Source organism: Epinephelus moara, chromosome 16, assembly GCF_006386435.1.
Source record: "Epinephelus moara isolate mb chromosome 16, YSFRI_EMoa_1.0, whole genome shotgun sequence".
Classification (NCBI taxonomy): domain Eukaryota; kingdom Metazoa; phylum Chordata; class Actinopteri; order Perciformes; family Serranidae; genus Epinephelus; species Epinephelus moara.
The window spans coordinates 12,361,916-12,378,432 of record NC_065521.1 but is presented as its reverse complement, the minus strand read 5'-3'; the positions used below and the strand labels follow the sequence as shown (position 1 = coordinate 12,378,432).

At 41.8% G+C, this 16,517-nt stretch overlaps 1 protein-coding gene across 1 annotated transcript in view; it reads right to left on the bottom strand.

Moving 5' to 3' along the window:
- prex1 (phosphatidylinositol-3,4,5-trisphosphate-dependent Rac exchange factor 1) overlaps positions 1 to 16,517 on the bottom strand; it is a 93,267-nt gene that overhangs the window by 19,896 nt on the left and 56,854 nt on the right. Inside the window, exons 16-23 of the mRNA XM_050065199.1 lie at positions 12,724 to 12,869; positions 10,015 to 10,107; positions 7,433 to 7,581; positions 7,266 to 7,351; positions 4,775 to 4,914; positions 3,236 to 3,380; positions 2,155 to 2,330; positions 1,620 to 1,781 (exon numbers count right to left, since the gene is read on the bottom strand). Coding sequence (XP_049921156.1) covers positions 1,620 to 1,781; positions 2,155 to 2,330; positions 3,236 to 3,380; positions 4,775 to 4,914; positions 7,266 to 7,351; positions 7,433 to 7,581; positions 10,015 to 10,107; positions 12,724 to 12,869 — 1,097 coding nt within the window. The remainder of the gene's footprint in view (positions 1 to 1,619; positions 1,782 to 2,154; positions 2,331 to 3,235; positions 3,381 to 4,774; positions 4,915 to 7,265; positions 7,352 to 7,432; positions 7,582 to 10,014; positions 10,108 to 12,723; positions 12,870 to 16,517) is intronic.

Sequence of the window (16,517 nt, the reverse complement as noted above, 5' to 3'; positions counted from 1 at the left end):
GTGTGTGTTTGTAATAAGGTGATTTTCACTTTTACCACCGAGGCAAAACATGGTCATTGTAGCAGAAAATATGACAGAAAGACGTAATTGCCAAAACAATAAAGACTAATTAATGTAATATTCTTCAAGTTTATTACAGGCTTCCCATTAGCTGAAGCGAGTTCTTGATGTCTTGAGTAATGGAAAAAATTAAGGTTAAGAGCTTGTGTCTAACTTTTATCATTAAATTTCTTATTAGGTGTCATGTTTTACAAGCGTAACACAATAACAGAAGAAAGGCAGTGTTCAACTTATTTTCACATCCCACCGAAAGCCTCTCAAAGAGTTAAAAACCATGGCTCTAGGTAGTTTAATGTGTCTGTGAAATAAGAACCAGTAAGAAATACATTGATGAGAGACAATACGTCTTTTTTATTTTTTATGTCTACAAATCTGAGGACTGGTATGAGTGATGATTTAAGCTACCTGACTTATACTTCAGAGAACTGTCATTCAGACACATGAATAAAGGATTTTTGTGTTTTCAGGTTACAGCTGGTGTAGGCAGTTTTATTTTGGCATCTATGAGTCTATTGTAATTCAAGTGGTCTGAGAGGAAACTAGACTTCTGCACCTCCTCTTGGCTGTTTTCAAGCTTTAGAAAATCTATCCCATTATAGGAGACTTTGGCCGATCACAGGTTATTTCAGAGAGAGTCCTGCAGAGAAACTTACTATTCCAGCATTGGCAGCAACTGCCTACACTGCAAAGCAACCCAGAAAAGGAAAAAACTGACATACTGAAGAGAGAGTCTAAAAAAAATTGTCCGACAATAAATGAAATAAAACAAGTGTACATATTGGCAAAATGTTTCAAAGATGGAGAGAAAATGTTACTGACAGTTTAGCCTTCTCTTAATTGCAAACAAAGGGTCATAGTTGCGATTTCAAGATGAAGTGTATGTAAGTACCATAAGTGTTTCCTCTGTCTCACTGATTGACCCCCAGGCAGCAGTCGCTGCTACTTAAATCTAGCCATCGCAAACCCCAACTCCGGGAGAGCGGACAGGTCTGACTCCCTGCCAGATCAGCAAACCTTTTGCTGCTGCCTTTTCATGGTTCAGACCCTGTGCTGCCGCTGGCCACTAGCCTGCTGTGAAATTCGCTAAGGGGGTTTGTGCTAGGTGAATTTGAGCCACTTCAGCAAAGGACTAAAGCTCTGTCTCCAGAGCTGCTACCTCCACTCCCTGGGAAGCAGTCCACAGTGGTGGGGAGTGAGGCAGAGGGATCGTGGGGTGCACTAATTGGCTAATTCTTGTGTGATTTGTGGTCTGATAGTAGAGAGAACGCAGGGGAAGGAGGGGCTCAGCATACAATGAAATAAGATTGAATAAATCAATGTATGGGAAACAATGGGTTTCTGTATGACACACATGCACATGCCTGTAGTTGTCTGATGGGAGGGGCTTTGTATAGAGAGGAGGGTGTATTTTCAAATTCTAAAGGTTTTTTTGCCTTTTCCAGATTTCTGCCTACACTTGCTATAATATGAATGAATGGAGGATATTTCTGTGAGTAACAACTGGATCTGACAGGCCAAAGTATGTGTGTTCAAGGGACTGTAGAGGTGTGTCTTTGTACCTGCTGATAGCTGCTGATACGTCGCCGGATACTCTCCAGCTTGGTGTCACAGATTTGCCTGAACTCGTACTGAGGCATGGTAACAACTCGGTCACTCTGGGAGATGAGCTGGCTGCAGTTACGTACAAAGAGGCTGTCATCACCAGAAAATGCTTCCAGGATCTGCAGAGACAAGAAACATTGGTAAAGATGGATCACTCCTACAATAAAAGTTTGGAAACTTGATGAAGAAAAAATAGCATTCCTAGCAGCAGCAGCAGCAGCAGCAAGCGTGTTTTTCTTCTAACTAAACATTTAGCTTTCCAATACTAACAACTGAAAACACCAGTGAGGCCAAAAAACCCTTTTGTTGCTTTCAGTTCCTTTCATAATAGTGCAAATTGAACAAATATCAGTAAGCCACAGACGGGTGAACGGCCAAGTTTGGATCTTCTGATACATGCCATGGTGGAATTATACAACACTAAGCTACTAAGCTACAAATGAATGAAAGTATAACTGATAATCAGACCTCCCCTCATTCTCAAATAACTACCTTAGCAGTGAGGCTGAAGCAGCCTTTGGGCTCCACCATCTTCTCCAGGACGTGGCTCTTGATGCCAGCAGTGCTGACGTATTCATAGACCACACCATGCTCCAGATGGACATTATCTACTGTCATACTGACCAGAGGAAGCTCATCAGAGAGGGAAAGTCGACCCAGCCGGTGGTCTGTGGAGCACAATCGTCACTTGTCAGTATATAAACTTTACATGCAGTCAGAAGAGATTTTATTTATTTAAACTAAGTATTTATATACAAAATGAAGACTATACTTGATAGATGCCATTTGAAAAGTCCAAAGTTTATGAGTTCAGAGAAGTGCAAATAAATATTTTTCCCAGAGGTAGAGTCATGGCTTAAAATGTTATTGGCACACGTAAGACACAAAAAATTGCTCGTATAACAAAATCTCCAAAGCTTTAGAAAGACAAATAATATCATAAATCCATTTAGTAATGACACATGTAAAAGTACACAGTATACTGCACATTTGTCAAGTGTACTTACCCTGTCAGCACTGTAAGAAAACTGATCACTTATTGTGCATACACTGACACAGTGTTACTAGATGACGTCCTACAACTGTAACTCCTGCCTGTAAGTAGCGTGTGTAATTAAGTGAGGATTTTTCCAAGTCTAGGACAACATGACCTACTGCTGGAGCCAATTTTTACTGACACAGTGACTAAGACCGAATTAAGAGGTCACCTGAAAAAAGCAATTTAGGTGTTCTAATGTTCTGATGTAATGTTTTTGGCAGCGACAGTTTTTTTTTTTTAACATCACGTCTGCAATCGATCCACGCAAACCCACAAAGCAGCTGCAGCTTATATTAAAGCGCACACCCAAGTAATATTAATTCTGTTGTGTTTTACTGACTGATGGGCCAGAAATGAAACTCAAGGCTCATAACTGTCCACATTACATCTGCTATGGGTAGAAAAGATAATGCAATAATATAATTGTGATACTTCAATGACTCAGCATTTGTTCCTTAATCAGACATTTGAAAGAAGATTTTTAATTCAAGCACAAAACAAGACAATTTCAGAGGATGTAACACTGTGTTTCACCTGTGCCGTTGGTGCCGTTCTCCTCCTCACGGTCAGAGCCATTCTCCACTGGATACGGACTGAAAAGACTCTCCTCCTTCTCACCTGCACCTCTTTCTCTTTGGAGGTCTTCCACATCTTCAAATGCACGATACACCCACTGACACTGGGAGAAACATTAAGTATTACTATAATGTGCACAAAATCAATATTGAGATTGAAATGGGGGCATGAGTAAAGGAGGAAGTGAACGAGGAATGAAGTATAGGTGATATAAAGGGAGAGAGCATGGAAGAGATACAATCAAGAAACAGTTGTATTGAGCCATGCTCAAGTGTGTGTTTTAATACAAAGCTGTGGGTGTGGGTTTGGATGTGAGTGTACTTCACACAAAGAATTTGAAGGACAGATTCTTAAGTATTTCTACATGGCCTGTGGATATGTACAAATTTTACCTGACAAGGTAATCAGGGCTGATTGCACCGCCCAGAACTCAGCAGTGCAGTCAGCCACATCAACAACATCCTTGTAATTTATCCTGCTGTTAAACGAACCAGCAAACATTGGAACAGGTCCAAAATAAGGCTGCTCAGCCGAGCCTGTTCAAGGGGATTTGCCAGAAGAGTAGGCCAGGCTCAATAAAACAAAACAATACAAAACAATGTGCTTCATACAGAAAGGAAGACATCCTACTCTGACTGCAGCCCTGTGAAATACTGCCTGGAGTCATGAACTGCTGCTGCAGGGATGTCTCAACAACCAGACATGGGTTTATACAAGGGTTTTGAAAGTTAGCTGTGTAGCATGGAGTGTAAATACTAGTATCCTAAAATAAAACTCAACAAGAATGGATGAAAACTCAGTGGAAAGAGGTTGTTTATTGGTTGCTTTGGGCTACCTTTTCTCTCCAGGCAGGATTGCATCTTGAACTGAAATATGTTCAACCCTCACTACCAGTGGCCCGCAGCGACAGAGTGTCAGCTAGTAATTTATGTTTGAGATCACTAGGCCACCCACTGTTGGAGCCAGGAGTGCTGAGAACTGTCTCGTGACGCCACTATATCATACAGAGATGAAGATTTAAAAGAGAAACTGTTTTGCAAAGTCAGTAAAATCTTTAAAGTTTGTAATTCATTATTTTCTTTTCAAACACTTAGTTGGTGGTAGGTAACTGCAGGTCTAACTAATGCTAATGCTGTTTAATGTACCGTCTCAGAGTAGGAATGTCTGGGTCACTGGGGTTCTCTGGTCTGTTAGCTCATCGGGGGTGAATTTAGTGAGCTGTCCCACATTGTTGAATGACCTGGTAAATTCACTTTCAAACCTACAACTGACACTAATCCTGCTTCCTTGTGTCATTACTTAGTTTGTAGTATAAATAAAGCACTTAAGGAGTGCCCTGCTACAGTAAGAGCCATGACAATACACACAAGGACTGTGACAGTCACATATTGTATTTCTTTTCAAATACTCATAATAAATGCCCCACTTTACACTACAAACCTGCTGTGATGAAAAAAAAAAGATTGTGCTCTGGTGTCTGTTTTATGTTTTGCTCACCGCTTGGGGAGGCTCCTGGTGTGTGTGCTGCGCGGTAAAGTGCTCCAGGACCTCTTGGTAGTCGCTGCGGTTGACGTTGTTGCCATTGACCTTCAGGATGACCTGGCCAGGCTGAAGACCTGCCCCCGCCGCCTCCCAGCCTGCAGTGTGTCAAAACAGGATCAGAGGTCCAAGGTCACATGGTGGTATATGTACAGTGGAATTATATACAACACATGGGGCTATTATGTAGACATGACAGGGAAAAGAAGGGGTTGAAGTTGTGGTTGGTGACTGTTATCAAAATAACTTTTTGTCAATATCACTATAACCAACCAGTAATACATGAGACAGATAATCTGTGAAAAAAATCATGTTCCTCCTCCTCCTCGTAGTGCTTCTTCTGGCATGTGCAAGATTTCCACCAAACTTAAATGAAAACAACCAATCACAGCCAGGGAGTCTCCAACGCAGCTGTCAGTCATGTCAGTCACTTTGAACTGCAGTCAGACTCTCAGACTGGCAGTGCTGCAAATATAAATCAATATTTGTGTTACTGCATTGCCTTAGTTTGTCACTGGACCGCAGTGTTGAAACAGCTGAGACAAAACAGAGGCCACCGGCCAGCACAACTTTTCATTCTACAGCTAAACTGTACACTAAAATATGTTTCTGAAAACATCTGAGGTGAGAAATAGGCAATGCAGTAACAGTATCTTGATTCATATTTGATCAACGCCGCCTAGTTTGATAGTTTGACTGCAGTTCACAAGCAGTGATTGACAGCTGCGTCAGACACTCCTTGGCTCTGATTGTTTTCCAACACCCGCCGTAGATTCTTGCATAGTCATTAGATGCACTACAAGGAGGAAGAGCAGCATGATTTTTTTCACAGACTGTCTCATGTACTTCTTTCAAAAAATGGTGACAGTTTTAACAAATACGAAAAAAGGTTGCTTTTAGAAAAGTTACCAATTGTAGCTTTAAAAGTGCCATACAAGTGTTTCTCATAACTCGGAAAAAAATCTTCCCCAAAATGCTTAAATCAGAGCACTTAAGTTTATTTTCCATGGAATCTTGTTTTGGACTCAATTCCCACATGTGTATAACCTCGCCCCTTTTGTTCCTCCAGGAAAATAGAAAATTACTCGGTTCAATGCCGTAACACGCTGTCCCAAGCTACTAATGGCTTTGCAGCCTGGAAGTCCAATCAACACCTCCATCATCTTCCTCTTCGACCTAAAAATACCAGCTCTGGCATCACTTCCACCCGGGGTGCCAGCAATTACCTAACTCTGGGGCTACTTGACCCATGCATGGATATCACACTGGGGGACTGATTTAGGAACAGAGAGAAAAAACTACTGAAGACTCACAGCTGGAAAAAAAACTGCTCCCCAAACAACAGCAGAAACACCAGAAGTGATACAAGACACCAGGAAAGAGAGAAGAGGACAGGGAGCAAGGAGAGGGAGAGAAACGGAGACAAATGGGGAGAACTGAGGGGGAGAGTGAGTGGAGAAGTCCTCCTGCCATAACAAAGCAAAGTAAAACCACAAGATCACATTCCTTGGTTGCATCAACCGGCAGCTACTCTCGCTGTTTTTGTGCGTGTCCTCTCCTACTTGTGTCTGGTTTACACATTTGGATTCATCCCTCATTCAATTTGTCATAAATCTCTCATGTTTCTATTTCGAGTCTAAGTGGTACAAACATCTGTTTCGGAGGGTGTAAGGACAGAGCAGGAGGAATGAGAAGGTAGAACATGTGTGGGGGGACTTTTTAGTTGCCTTGTACACTTTCAGCTTTGATCACAGGGCAGTGTGTGTGTGTATGTGTGTGTGTTTAAAAGTAGAGTTTAGTCTATTAGGGGTGTGAACCCTGTCAGCAGGCTGTCTGGCTGACAGGTGGCCATAAAAACCTAATAGAGGCTCACTAAAAGCAGAAAGTAACAGGTGGTTGGGGGCTTGAGTTACCTCATCTTTCTCTTTAATTCACTCAGAATTATTTGTCTTCCTGACACCGTAAACACTTCCAAAGCATTTACTGGCACAGATCCTGCAATAACACGGTCAAATTTCTATAAAACTGTTCACAGATCTCCAGTGTCAGGGTCGTAACCAAAATTTATGTCTCTTGTAACTAAATTTATGAAAATATTAATTCAATTACATCTCCCTGGAAGCTTGGAACTGTTAAACCACTTGAGGTGACTTTTCCATTACAGTGAAAACAGATGGTATCATTTTACCTTAAAAAACTATATTGTACACTCTGTTCTGTCTTGTGACTGATCAGGTATAATGTTAAAACCCTTCTACAAATTTTCACTTTTCTTGTAGCAGCAGGGACAATCTTCTTTAGTGGTAACTGGTAAATCATTATTTCACTTGTTATTCTCCATGTTAGTAACAGATGTGGTAAGACTGAAATTTATTCACTACCCCTGAAAAAACTCGTATCTTTGGTCATCAAAGTAGCTTATGGGTTCAATCACATTTCAGTCACTCACCTTTCCTGACAGCGTGGACATGAGGAGGGGCAGAGCCACAGAGTCTGAAGGAAAGGCTATCTGGGTTGTCAGGGACCTTCACAATCCTGAATGAGAAAAGACCAGTCAGTCCACTGGGTGAAAGTGTGTGTAAATGTGTGTCTGAGTGTCTGTGTGTGTTCCCTCACTCCTTGGCTTTTGTGGCAACCAGCAGCCGCAGGGAGCGTCGTATGCAGAAGGCCTGGCTGATCATAGCTTCCACCTCGGAGAAGGGCCTGAGGAACAGCAGGTCCTCGTTGATGGTGTAGATCTTCCTGCCCACCTGCAGGCCAGCCATCTGGACAGACAGACGCACAGACAAGAGACAGAATGCAGTTATTTTTAGGCTGTGGCTTGTTTCAGCTCACTCTAAAACCCCCATTTGCACAGTAAGAGTGTCATTTGGGGACCCCATCCATGAATTATCTCTCTCTCTCTGCCTTGTGTGCATTACCCAGAATCAGGTCCCTGTTCAGTACATGTGCCTCCAAGGAGCACGGCAGAAAACAAACCAAAACATAACAGAGAAAATCACTGTGTACTGCTCAATATTTTCACAACCTGTTCAGTCTTGCCATGTGTCTTCCAGCATGCGAATAAAGGCTTTTTATTGAGGGAGTGCATATCAAGATTGGCTGCTAGATATGATTAAGCTGCATGATATTTACACCTGAGTCTCCTGCCAGCTGCCTGTTGGATTTGCACACAATTTCAGATTAAAGGGTTACTTTCAATTTCCACAGTTATGTACATGTGAATGCAGAGACGCACTTTATTTATGTCTCTGCCCACGTCTAGTGGTGGTTTGAATTATCAGATCTTGCCTTTCCTTCACCTGAATACAGTCTGATCAGTCACGCTGCATTTAAGTACGTGGACATGTGGACAACAATTGCACACACACATCAAGGGCGTCACTCTGTGTTGAAAAGTGGTGGGAACATAAGGGCTTCAGGGTTTCCCACATATTCAGTTATTGGTGGCAGGTTGCCACAGTTAAAACATCTGCCACCACGTTTTGATTTTCAAATTTTTGAGCTGGACCGTTCGACATTTGCAATGAAATGGTGGATCAGTATGAGGTCAGAGTAGATAACTACAGGGGGTTAGGAAAAAAACAGGGCATCAGTAGGGCATAGCTTTTGCTACTAGGTGTAGCTTTTGTTTTAACATTGTGGTGGAGGGGCACATATGGCAGTGGGTCTGAGGGTCAAATACTTAATTTCCAGCATTCTGGTGAATTTTAAGCAGTAATCCATGGCTGAAATGTCTTAACTTGTGTAAAGGAAAACACAAAAAACATGTCCCAAGTGTCCCCAGTATAAATGACACCTATGACAAATGTAAAAATGCTCATAAGTATCAACCATCCTCAGCTTTGCGCAATCATCAAAATCCCTTCTCAAATGACAGACACACAGCACCACAGCCTGCTGCACGTCAGTATATGCAGTCATCTCGCACATCTTCAGTCACGTTGTGAGAATAATGCCGCCTCTGTGTGTTCGCAGTGTGAATCCAGTGTCCAGGGCACAGATCCGGTGGGGTGGCCTTGGTTGAGCCGTGCCCTGACTCTGGATAACGGCCCAGGGTGGATGTAGGAACGACTGGGAGGAGCCACAGCCATCTGAATGTTGAAGGATGTATACGTGTGCGTGTGTATCTCTGTGTGTGTGATTATGCAGCATGGGCGCCTATCTGCACGTGACTTTCTATAATAGTATCATATAGTGAAAGAGCTCTGTGTGTTTGTGTGTGTGTGTCTCTCTCTCGGCCCTTTTCAGAGCCCCATGGGAATCAGCTGAGCTTCATTCACGCTGCTGGCACACGGGCTGTGTCACAACTAGCAATCCTGTTATTGTGGGGAATGAGGGGCATGGGGGATGAATAACAGAGTAAGAGGGGGAGAGAGAAATGGAGAACAGGGTGTATGAGGGAGCAGAGGAGTGAGGGTTTACTGCGGTGGAAGCAGGCAGAGGAGAAAAAGGACGATTATCCAGAAATGACTTGAGGGAAGAGCAATGTGGGAAAGAACTGTGATGAGTACAATAACAGAAAGTGATGAGGAAACTTGAACCACGGGGACAAGAAAGAAATGACGGTAAAATGAAATGGTGGGGAGCAGGGTAAGGATTTTTCCCATCTCTGGACCTGTGGGAAAGGAAGATTCCACAAACAACCTGGGCATCCTCCTGTGTTTTCAAGTAGGAAAGTGCTGGGAAGATTGTATAAACAGTACACAGGTTTTGTTACTGGTCAGATTTGGCAGAAGTTACCTGTCACCTATCCAACAAGAGTTGGCTGACACAGCGCAAAGGCGAAATCACAGGAAAAGAAAGCAAACTAGACTTGCCTTGAGCTGTGTGTTAGGTCGACAAACAATAAGTGTGTCACTGCTGACTGCTATGACTACAGCAAGCTCTATGAGAAAGAAACTCAATAATCATGCACGTTAAGTAACAACTATCTGCATTTTATAATCACTCTGGATAAATAAAATGGTGTGTGTGTGCAGTTCTTGTGGAGGTGATTTGAGTAAGCATGCCTAATGGCTCTACAGCCAATCAGAACGAAGTCCTCTCAAAGCGAAACAGAGGCAGACTGACAGCAGCCGTCAAAACACTAGACAGCCATTACCTACTGGAACTAATGCCCCGGGGCGGGAAGGAGATACAGTGTGTATGTGTGTGTGTGTGTGTGTGTGTGTGTGTGTGTGTGTGTTGGCCATTACCTCAGCATGTGAGCCCCTGGTGACAGACTTCACCACAATGGCCTTGTTTTTCTCCTCAATCTCGAAGCCGTAGTCTTCTTCCTCAGGGTGAATCTAGCACAGAGAGAATCACCTAATTACTCTCACATTTACACGGGTGACTGATTGTTAGACTTAAATGTCTTTCACTGGCTTAGCATTACGAGTAAGCGAATAGCAAAATAACCCTCATGACAAACATTACGTATTCATTTGATTTTCCTCACAATGCTCTGCTGCTTTTTTGCACGCCCTGTCAATAAAGTACAAGATACTTTGTTTATCTCATATATCTCAAATAGGAGTCAACTGTATGCTCTTGCCGTAAAAGGTAATTTGTGTGTATTTGCTGCAATGACTCCATTTCTTCTGAAGAATCACTGAAGCTTCATGTTAAAGAGACATATGGCACTCTCTCTGGGTGGTCATATATACAAACTATCCACACATTATTATAGTTTCAATCACTCATCTCATTGCGTGCCAGGTGTCCCCCTTTTGATGATGTTCTCTGCCTCTCATATTTTATTCCCCAGTGGGGCGAGGCTTAGTTAAACGCTGTCATCACCCAACACATTGGCCGGCTTCCATTAGGTAAGCTGCCGGGGCCATCTTCCTGCTGCGTGGCCCTGATAAGATGGGGATCTCTGCTTTTACAGCAGAGGAGATGGCTGTGGTAAATAAAGAGTTCCTGCACTTCACTTCCATAATAGCCAGGAGGAAGGATTAGTTCTACTAATCAGGGGGAGAAAAAAGTATTTTCCACTTCTTGTGGAAGGCCAAATAGCGAGTCTACTTCCCACTCTCATATGAAAAGGGAAGCTAGTGATGCTTCAAGGTTTCCCCAGAGATAATGGACTTAACTAAACAGCTCAATTTCTGTTTCAGCCTCTGGAAACCACTGTCAGACAGACCCAAAACAGTGTACACTGACCTTATTTTTGTGACAAATAAATATACATCAGTTATATTCAGTTTTCATAATAATCAGGTTATATGACTTATTGTACAGATTACACTAACAAAAGGACTTTCTGCTTTTGTGGCCTTTACAGTAGAAAAAATATTACAATCCAAGTCTCCGTCCAGCCCATGATGAGCACTGACATGTTGCCAATAAAGTTTTGGGAGCGTTAATCCTCCATTTTTTCTTTTATCAGTAGAAAGTTCTGAAACTTTTAGATAATTTTGGGATGTTCCACAGTTAAGCTGTTTTATTTACAAAAACGGTCTAGGTGTTTTGAACCAGTAAACAGATCTGTATGTATATAGTTCCAGAAAATTCAGAGACTTCACAGACACTGCTCAGTGTTTGGCTCAAATACAAAATCGCTACCCAACATGCTCAGTAGGACCTTCTGATCCACTCTTTACTGGTTTAATGTTTTTTGAAAGTCAGGCAAACAGCCAAATGAGGTTTTCTGAAGACAAGGTAAGCAGTTCTTAAACATCTCACTTCTGAATTTTGTCCCTTTGGGTGTTCTCCTCTTCACTCTGTTCTCCAAGCACCTGTTCTCTCATGTCATGAATGAGGATTGTTAAACATCAGTGTATCACCAAGGATAAAAAAAAAAGAGAAAACGCATTTATGAGGAGGAAAAACTTCTTAATTTTAACATTTTAATTAGGTAAGGGACCTTTGCAGCCTGTTGGTAAAAAAAAAAAAAAAAAAAAAATTGTTATCCAAGACTGAAATGACATGAAAGTCTTCACTAGTCAGCCATTTTAATTGTTTCATAGTAAAGTAGAACAATCAGTTAAGAGGGGAAAAATGCAAACTGGGCTAACTACCACTAACTCAGCCCTGTTTCACGTCCGTGCACTAAAATAAGACCTTCAAATGAGGATGAGTGTAGAATATCTCTGACTGCAACAACTGACTGCTGCCACCTCTCATAGTTTATTTAATCTCTTGTCTCAGCAGCAGCAGCAGCACAAAAGGGACTTCATTCCACGCCGTACAGTTGATTTCCACAAGACATGACTCATTAAGATGCATACTGATCAGAGCAAATTCAAAGGTGTTTATTGTCATCAAAGCAGTCTCTGCTCCCGTGGGGACAAAGGGGGGGGGGGGGGGGATCTGCGTGTATAGTGATGTTAATTACATCTAGCTGTGGAGATCGGAAAGGAGAACACACACACAGGTCCAAACAAACTGAAGTGAAGGATATAATAGATGCTAGTATGTCAGTTCAATTAGTTCTACAGCACAATACGGTTCTGTTATATCATCACTGTGTACACACACATACACACACAGAGTATCCTGCATGTGTGTAAGCATGTATTTGCATGTAAGTGACTCATATCCAGATAAATGTGGATCGATATGAAAAAGCAGCTTGTTCTCTTTGTTTCTGAGAACATCTCCATTGATCTGTTGTTTCCCATCCTGTACACTGATTTCTTTTTTTGGAAAACAATCTCTGGAGTGGATAATGCTGGTAACACAATGCAGAGAATTAAAAGATCTTTGTGCTGTGTTTACTGGGCTTGCTTCAGTGAAACACTTCAACATGCTCTCAACATTCTCTACATTATTATTTTTTTCTCCAAAGGAAACAAAAACTACAAAGCGTTTCTGGCACTTTGGACTGAGTGTGACAGTAAGTATCTGTGTAACCACGTATATGTGTGAGAGAATGTGGAAATGCTTGTGTTTATGTGTGTGTCTGTGTTCCAGCTCACCACCAGGGACTTGGCCAAGATGTTTTCGATGAGTTTGAAGTCATTGCGCTGGAGCTGCTTGCTCTTGGTGCTCGTTCCCTCCATTTCCTCGTCCGCATAGAAACGGAAGAACTGGGACTCGTCTTTGAACTCGCTCTTCTCCAAGACTGAGGGGGAAAACACACACAGCATGTAATCAGAAAGCCGCTGCAGAAAGTAATAATGACACAAATAGCAGCGGGTTGCATCCCAGCTTAAAAGTTGCTGAAAAAAAAAAAAAGTTAAAGGGACAGTTCAGCCGAGTGTCACATAGTTCCATCATATTGGAGAGAAGGTAGACATCTTTATAGCCGATGTCAACATTCTGTAGCTCACACCAAAACAATCTAGATTGAATAAATAGCACTACAAGAAAGAAGAAAAACATATATATGTGATTTTGGGGGTGAACTGTCCCTCTACAGGAATGCTCATAAAGGGCCAAAAAAGGCATTTAGCCTTTGACCATACATTGTTGCTTGTCCTTTAAGATTTCAAAGTGTGTTTGTGCTCAAACTGTCTAATTTGATGGTCTGGTTGCAAAATTGAACCTTGTAAACTTGAAGTGTCTTACAGGAAGACACAAACACTGTTTGCAGGTCATTCGTAACTTCAAAGACCTGTGGAGATACACGAGTTTGTCTAAGAAGCTGCCACTTATTGGGTGGACATCTTCACACAAACAAGCTAACGGTTAATTAGATCATTAGCTAATGATGCTAGCAAGAACATCTGGAGCCAAACCACATCTGGGTTATAGCCAGTTCAAGCTAGGCCTTGAAGGGATCCTCCAGAGGACACATGAAACAATTTGTGTGTGTGTTTGAGTGTGTTTAGAAATCCCAATGTTGTGCCGAGCCTCACTTCAACACATGGAGCACTTCTAACAGGTGAGGACGACATTATAGATGCTTCTCCAGTCACATCTGTTTGAGGCTGAATCAAAACACACTACATTAACCCTACTGTAGATTTTGTAATGCTTCTCTGATAATAAGCAAAGCAACTGAAATAAGGCTCAGATACAGTATGTGAGCAAGTATTGTGCTTAACAATGATTTTTGCCTTTTTTCCTTAAAATCTTAACCTTGATTTTGTTACTTACCGTGGAACACTGATTCAAAGAAAATGGTAAACAAACTGCTCTCTCAGTTTTCATTTGAGTCAAGTCAAAGCACAAAAGCTGGACACTGCTACATCAGGTGCAGATACACACATTTGCCTTAAGTAACAGTGACATGTGATGCTCACATTTGGACCAAACCCATGATGTGGGAGGCAGATTTTATTGAGTTGGACAGCATTGGGAAAATATCCATCTTGTTTATGTCACATAGGAGTTGGCATTTTTGACATTTGCCCAAATTCTCAAACACATTCACAGATAGAAGAGAATGAAGGACATTTCCTTATATGAGGGGTATGAATCTGTAAGGCCTCTATAAAATGGGACTTGCACGGGCAACACAGGGAGCCAAAGGTACCCAGCTGTTCAGAGATTTGGCGAGCATCTGGCACCCTCAGGTGAACAAAAGCCTTCACAAACTGATTACACACACCACACACTCGCACTGGCCTAACGCCAACTCAAACAAAGCCTGAACACGAGTTACTTCCTCTGAGTCACAGAGGCTGTGGTCATATAATTCCTTAACACCACCTTTTCAACTGGAGGGAGTGCTACTCCGGAAACTGTCATACCCTAATAAGACACACAGTTACGCACACACATGCAAAATCAAAAAATCATTAAAATGCTGGGAACAGCTGACAATATGCGAGGGTCAAGATAACAGTCTGCTGGGCATTTACTCACAAATTCACTTTACAGGGATTTTTAAAAGAGTACTAATTAATATACACTTTTTAAAACTGACTTCATATAATTAAACTATATATGCACATAATAACACAATATGTGATGCACTGATGTAAAGACAGGGGCAATCATGAATAAAATCTTAAGAAGTATCGTTTTCACTGAGTGCAAACAAATCTTTTCTGACGGCTCTAAGAGCTGTGGCATCTTTAAATAAGTGTTTGTAAACATTTAGGGCCCTATCTAACACCCGACTCCCCAGTTGAGCTCTGTTTCCTCTGTTTATAACTTTTTAGTTTTGCTGCTTAAATGTCCAACGATATTTGCTGCAGTGACTTAACTGCTCTTGCTGCATCACTCTTTGCAGAAAATCACTCGCTTCTCCAATTTGTCAAATCTGCCATGTATATAGCAGTGTGCCAGGTACGGGCGCACCTGTCTTTTAAAGGGAATGGGAGATGACACTTTGACTGGTTGAATTCATTGTGTGCCCAAAACACTCCTATAATTAATAAAGGGACTAAAAACAACCCTTTTGTCTCCTCGCCTTACTTTACGGCTAGATAATGCTTCACTTAACTTGCAAAAGTGTAGCTGGATACACTGTAAATGCACTATAGACCATGAGCTATAGATCGTATAAAAAGGGCCCTTAATAATGACCTTGACAAAATGGATCCCCACAAGACAGATTAAGTCATTACGTTTTACTAGTTTAGTATTGATTTACATAACTGTTAACTCTGTAGAAGAGAACATTGTGGTTGAAGGGATAATTTGAGGTTAAAAAAATCATTATTACCCATTGTTACTTCCCTGAGTGGTTTTCTATATTTAATATTGTCAAATGACTTGTAAGTCAGTGACATTTTGACTTAGGAGCCATGCAACAGTGCCATATAGCAGGACTAATGGAGGATACATGGAAATGTATCTGGTACTATGCCCTGTATGTTGAGTTGCCTGAAGGGCAAAATGCAACAGGTTTTTACAACAGACGTGTAGATGAGTGATGTAAGCAGGTAAGGACAGATGAAGGGCATATTAACTGTGTTATCTGTTATCAGTGATCCTCCCACCAGTGAGAAGCCTCATTACCTTGTATCATATACACCAGACAGACATAAAAAGACAGAGCTAAGGAAGACAAGGACGAAAAAAAGAAGAAGAGTTCAAGAGGAACCAGGTGAAGAGCAGCAGATGTGCTGACTAAGGACTAAAGGGGGCGACTCGAGGAGAGGTGAGGAGTGCAGACAGGCTGAGAAGGGAGAGGTTGTGACCCTGAAGAAAGGCAGAGAAGAGGGAGAGAACAGGTGACGCCTTCCAACAGATGGTAGAGGGAGGTAGGTGTATGTGAGAGTGCCAATCAGACAAGCTAGAAGTAAAGAGAGCGCCACTATATGACTTTCTGGGAGCAGGTTGAGTGTGTTACAAAAACAGCAAAATACAAACAAATAAGAAGAGATTTCCCTGCTTTTAATCATGTGTACATTTAAATCTGGGTACTGTGTGCATTCTGATTCATCACATACTGAGTGCTGCAAGACATGTCAGAACTTAACAGAATGTAATTCACTAGGACAACTGTACAGTGTTTATCAAAGGATCTCGAGGATCTCTTTGGAGGAAAACAGATAGAATTTCCCAGTCTACATATTTGCCCATTGAAAAAATGGATAACAATGACTTCGTCTTAGATTTCAGTCGTCTTGCACACTTCACTATATGCATCAGGAAGCGCTGTCATCATGCTACTTCTTCAGTATTCCAACCCTAAGTACTTCCTTAAAGTGGTTCTCACTTTACACACAATACACTGAATAAAGATGATTCAATTTTAGGCTTTAACCAGCAGTCACGGTTCAGTGGATTGACCCAGACAGCCGTGTAGCTAAGCCAAACAGCTCTGGTTAGGGTACACTGCTCATGCTGTTTACATTCAACATGCTGGGATAGA